Source organism: Pygocentrus nattereri, chromosome 1 (genome assembly GCF_015220715.1).
Source record: "Pygocentrus nattereri isolate fPygNat1 chromosome 1, fPygNat1.pri, whole genome shotgun sequence".
Classification (NCBI taxonomy): Eukaryota; Metazoa; Chordata; class Actinopteri; order Characiformes; family Serrasalmidae; genus Pygocentrus; species Pygocentrus nattereri.
This window is the reverse complement of record NC_051211.1, coordinates 54,092,704-54,098,703: the sequence shown is the minus strand read 5'-3', so window position 1 is coordinate 54,098,703 and position 6,000 is coordinate 54,092,704. Positions and strand designations below refer to the sequence as shown.

At 46.3% G+C, this 6,000-nt stretch overlaps 1 protein-coding gene across 7 annotated transcripts in view; it reads right to left on the bottom strand.

Annotated features, from left to right (window-relative positions):
* sox5 (SRY-box transcription factor 5) overlaps positions 1–6,000 on the bottom strand; it is a 418,494-nt gene that overhangs the window by 50,615 nt on the left and 361,879 nt on the right. For 6 of the 7 annotated variants that reach the window (XM_037539858.1, XM_037539854.1, XM_037539868.1 and 3 more), the window contains one exon: positions 5,461–5,587. In XM_037539858.1, the coding sequence (XP_037395755.1) occupies positions 5,461–5,587 (127 nt within the window). The remainder of the gene's footprint in view (positions 1–5,460; positions 5,588–6,000) is intronic. The other variant, XM_037539856.1, reaches the window with a different exon arrangement.

The following is a 6,000-nucleotide window of genomic DNA, read 5'->3' as shown; positions in this document are numbered from 1 at the left end:
CAGTAATGTGTGTGAATGTCACGATTGGCCCCCTCCCAGTCCTCCATGTGCTCTTGTTTTGCTTCCTTGCTTGTTCCTGGTCCTGCCCCCTTGTTTCCAGACCCTGCATTTAACTGTACCACCTGTGTCTTATTAACCCTCGCTGTCTCTGTATTTCAGCCCTGTGTTTTTCCCTAGTTGTTTGCTGGTCTTTGTAGTGGATTCTTTGTAGTGTATTATATTGATTGGTGTTTGTTCTTCTGACTTCTGTGTGTTTAGTCTGTGTTTCTTTCGTCACGTCTGTTCCCTGATCTCTCCGTGTTGGCTCTTTGACCCTGAATCGGGTATTTGCCCCTAATAAATCTCGCTTCTCTTCGCATATGCATCCGCCTCATCACTGCCACATAAGTCAAAAATGTCTAGATATAAGGCAAAAATCTTAAATTAAGCTCACACTAATCACAACAGGAGAAATCTTCCATTTATTGACTATATTTAAGATTATTTTACTGGATAAGACCCCACTTTTGCAGTGCTGTGAGCAGCGTTGAGCAGCTCATGTCCTACAGTGTATTAATAACGATAGAGAGCTGAGCAATTTGCCAGAAACCACAAAATAGCTCAGAGTCTGAAAGGGGATGTGGTTGACTGTGATGCTAACTGATGACAGCAGAGCGAATAAAAGTGGTTTGACCCCCTGTTATCTTCACATGTTCTACCGTCTTTCTCTTTTGGGTCAATTTGACTTGGATTTGTTCATTTCCACCTCCAGAAAATGCTCAGAATTAAACCCGGTGCCCAAGTTTGTGTTTCAGGTATGCTGCTTTGCAAAATAAATGATGTCAATCATTTATTTATAGACGTTAAACGCTGAATTGGGTCAAAGATAATAAGAGCATTCAAGCAAAATCATTTTGCATGTGTCTTCAAACACACATAAGACTCGTGAAAGAAGTTATACTTTCTGAAAGGCCCCCTGTTTGTTGGCTGAACCCACCAAATCTTTTTACGGCTTAACTGCTGGTCATGGGTGATTCATAAACGTAGAGGCAGCAGAACGATGCATCATTCGGTTGGAAATGCCCGACGCAGAGATTCCTTTCAGCGTGTGACAGGAAGCATGTTTGTTTAATGGCAGACAGACAGCCTTTGAAAAAGATCAGAATGCTTTGACAGCCCTCGTCCTGCGCTTCTCAAAGAATCAGCACTTTTCAGATGTATTTCCGCCGTGCGTGTGTGTGTGTGTGTGTGTGTGGGTGTGTGGGTGTGTGTGTGTGTGCTTAAAGAGACAGAAAGACTTTTATTTGAATCCTGATACAAAACACTGACATACCCAAATTCACCTGGATAAAGTCTCGCCCCGTTACCACAGCTAAGACGTCTGGTTTTTGAAGTTTGCTTCTTTAGTTTGGCACTAATAAAGCAAATGCAGCCAATAAAAACATTCTTGATGCAGCAGTGTGTAATATTTTAGCTAAAACTGAAGGAGGCAGCGGTGGCGCGGTGGGTAGCCCTGTCACAAGAAGGACCTGGGTTTGATTCCCCGGCTGGGCAACCAGGGTCCTTTCTGTGTGGAGTCTTTCAGCTTAGGGAACCAGCCCTGTGACCGTGGGGTCGCCGGTTCGATCCCCTTGGCCAACAGTACATGACTGAAGTGCCCTTGAGCAAGACACCTAACCCCCAACTCTCCGGGCACCATGGATAGGGCTGCCCCCTGCTCTGGGCAAGTTGGCTTACTGCCCCCTAGTGTGTGTGTTCACTAGTGTGTAGTGGGTGTTTCGCTGCATGGATGGGTTAAATATATAGGTCTAATTCTTCTGTGGGCAAACACAGTTGGCTTATGGTTTGCATGTTCTCCCTGTGCCTGGGTGGGTTTCCTCCGGTTTCCTCCCGCAGCCCAAAGACAGGCAGTCAGGCCGATTGGACGCGCTAAATTGCCCCTCGGTGTGAGTGTATATATCTGTCTGTCTGCCCTGCGATGGACTGGTGACCTGTCCAGGGTGTATCCTGCTTTATACCCAATGACTGCTGAGATAGGCTCCAGCTCCTCTGCGGCCCAGGAGGATAAGTGGCTTAGAATATGTGTGTGTGTGTGTGTGAAAGAAGCAGCGTTACTGAGAATGGAGAAAAAAGAACACACTAAAATACGGTGAGCGAGTTGCTCTGCAAAGCCTGAAAGAACCCATTAAAAGTCATAAATACCAGGACAAATTAGGCCAGTTAGTTTTTCGGACCACGCTGTATGTTTTTACGTATTAATGGCACATGCACAGACCCAAAAAAGAAGGTCGGGCTTGATGTTTAGGTCTCAAATGATCTCAAAATCAATAATATACTGATGAGGATGGGATGACAATAGAAGATAATTCGCTCACATCCTCGAAAGATGAGTCATTCACTAAGGTTAGACAGAGTTCTCTTCAAACACTGTTTCAATACGGCTTGCAATTACACATTTCCACCAGAGAGGTCTCCAAATCCCCAAATCTTACATAGTGTTGCTTAAATGAAGGAACCAGAATTTAGTATTGTTACCAGTTGCTGTCTTCCAGCAAGTGAGCACTGCCTAGATTCTCTATGGCACTCAGGATTAAACCCAGAATCAAAACCAAAAAACAGACTGCAGACTGAACTGTAAAATGACAACGACGATTTGAGGCCTAAACAGACAATGTTAAACATCTTTTAACTCAGCTTACAAGCCTAGCGTCATCGTAACTTCACCTTATAGGCTTAACTTTTAATAATAATTCACTAAATTGTCTTGCAACAAGAAGGATGCTCGACTTTGTTCATCGGCACTCTCACTCTAATGAATTCTATATGGTTAAGCAGGACGTCTGGTAGCTCCAGCTAGCTGTGAACTGCCTAGCTCAATCATTATAAATTCCCCTTGAAAGACACTGTTTGACTAAGTAATGCCACTCGATTGTTGACTGAACACTGTCGCTTTAAGAGCGGAGAGTCCAGTGGCCGTCTTCGCTGGCCCAGACTCTACGTGTCTGTCTCTGAACTCTAGGAGAACTGGACGAAGCAGGACACTGTCTCTGTAAGCTATAAACCAGACGCCCCTATCGCAGCATCCAAAAAAACATTTTTTCCCATACAACTCTCCCTGCTAAAAAACAAGCCAGGCCTGCAGACCAGTAGAGAGCTCTCTGGACACGGTTCAAGGATGTATTCTGGGGAGATGATGTGTTTTTGCTCTCCACCACCACCCACCCCCTTCCTCCTTTCTCAGTCCCTAAATAAACAGAAGTATTCCAGCTATTTTATGGCTCTCCCGGGGACAGCTGTAACAAAAGAGCAAGAAAGAAGAGGGAAAAAAAAGAGAAAGAAAGCAAACATGTTGCTCTTGGCTCGGAGATGCTGCGTCTTTCGGCCGGCCCGCGGGTCCTCAGCGGTCCCGCTCTGGGGAAGACGGGTGGGAACCAGGGGTCCCCCTCGGACCCGTCCCATGCCGGAGGGACTTCGTCCTACCCCTGCCCCCCTCGCTTCGGTTTTGGTTTTAGCATCCCGACGCTAAAAAGCACACGCGTAATTGAAAAAGTTGGGCAGTGTGCGGCGGTGCGGCTAGCAGTAATTAAAACGAGGGGGGTGCTATGGAAGCGTGTGTGTAAGGGGGGGTGTAGACTTGTTTGGGAAACTGTGAAGTGCGGTGGGCGGAGCTGGAGCCGAGGACTAGGTCCCGTCTTGGGAGGGAGGTGTGTATGTGTGTGTGGCGACGGAGGCATGCGCTAGGCCGCCTGTGCGAGGCGTGTTTGGACGCGCGTCCTGGCGGCGGTTCGTGTTAATGTGTGGCAACCTGGGGCAGGTCACTCTACCCCTCCCCCCACCCCGATCCCCCCCCACCCTCCATCCACGTTCGGCAGCCTCGCTGCTGGCAGCCATCGCGCTCGCCTCTCGCGGTAAACAACACATTGCTTCACAGTTGGACTGCTACGGCCAAAAACGCAAACCCGCAGAGGAAGTTTTCTGCTTCTTTTTTTTTTCTATCCTTCCTTTACTCCTACTTTGGAGACACAAAAGCACAGAGACTCTCCGCACACACTGAACGTCTGAGGCGTTTGGCTGATCTTGCTAAGGCAATAGACGGGAGCTTGTCGTCCAGGCCGAACAATCTGGTTTAGCCGATCTGGTTTCGGAGGCTCTGGTCCAGTGGTCACCAACCCTGCTCCTAAAACCTTACTGCAGACTCTAGGTCCAACCCAAATCTGCCACACCTGCTTCAGCTAATGAACGTCTCCACAAGCCCTTGATTGGCTGGATCAGGTGCATTAACGTTGGGTGAGAAAGGTGTCAGATGCTGGACTTTGATTGGGACCAAACTCTGCAAGAACGCAGATCTCCAGGAGGAGGGCTGGTGATCAGTGCTCCTGGTGGAAGAGCCTGAATGGGAAGCTGTTTTTGGAGAGCTGCAGATAAGATATAGCCTAGGTCAGCGGTTCCCAACCCCGTTCCTGGAGCATCTCTGATTTTCCATGCTGGATCAGTTAGATGAGGTGAAAAGCACCAGAATATGGAGGTCAAGAGTACTCCAGGTCCAGAGAACCATTGATCAGGGTCTAGGTCAGGGCTGTTCAATCTTATCCAGGTTTCCACTCCAGTCAAGGAGGACTGTTGGAAAAACTGTTTGAGACACCAACCGATGTGCTCAACTGACCGCCTACACCCTTAAAATAGTTAAAGGGTTCTTTAGTAAAGACGATAGATCTATTAGTTCTATATAGAACCATGAACGCTCAGAAACATTGGCTCGCTTAAATGGTTCCTTGCACGGTGAACTTGTTCCTCAGATTGATGTATATGTATAAGGTTCTTTACTGAACCTTTTGGATAAGGGTTCCACATAGCACTAAACGGGTTGTGCTACTGTTACAAACTTGATGTTGTACCAATAGCAGAACCCTTTTTGGTGCTACATAGAACCATTTACAACACCTTCTTCAATCTGAAGAACACTTTCACCATGCAAAGAACCATTTAAGCATGCAAATAGTGATGCCCTGCAAAAAAATGAGTCCCAGGCAGGTTTTATTGTCTTATATCTGGTGAATATATGTAAAATTCCTCATTTGAAGATTGTTCTAAGCTTATAATTCAACTTATTTAAATATAAATTTTACTTGTTTTAGGTAAGTTTACTAATTAAAATCATCTCACTATATTGGCAGATAACTTTGCTTAAGAAATGTGCTTGAAACCAGCACAATTATCTGGCAGATAATGAGAGCGAGATGATTTTATTTAATAAAATGACATAACAAGTAAAAACATTTGGGAATAAGTTTTACAGTCTTATAATGCACATGCAACCGTCTCAAGTTGAGAAATATTAGATATTTAGACTAGATTTAAGATGATTTTACCAGTGTTTACAGTGCAGAACCACCGCTTTGACTAAAGAAGCATCTTTTTATGAGTGCAGGTGGTCCGACAGGTTTGGGAGGTTGAGGAAGGTGTGGTGTAGTGGACACTCACTGCAGCCTGGTTTGTAGTTGAAGCCTGGAGGCAAGAGGAATCCCTGCTGGGCAGCGGCTGCCGCCAAGGTCCTCTGATCTGGAGGAAAGACGGGGATCATCAGTGGAGGCAGCTGACCCTGGACCTGCTGGAAGGAGAGAGAAAGAGAGAGGTCTCGGTATGTTGGTCAAGAAAGTCCTTTGTCAGTGATGGAAAAGCTTAGGAGTGTCCAGTTCTGGTCCTGCAGCACAGTGTAGTGATTTGGCTGCTCTTACTTAACCCAGTCAAGGTATTAGGAAGGGGTCTTTGGCGCAGTGCCATGGAGCAGGGATCTCCAAAGGGGCCAGTGTGGTTCAGGTTTTAATTCCAAGCAGGACTACCCCACTAACCTATTCTTAGAATCCAAAGATTAAATAGATGGGCTTCTGCTTTCTTGGAGAGATAATCTACAGCCACACTGGCCCTTAGTGGACAAGACTGATGACCCCTGCGCTATAGAGGAACCACTTTTGACACTCTAAGGAACCTTCGAATGGATGCTTCTTTAAAGAACTCTCTTTG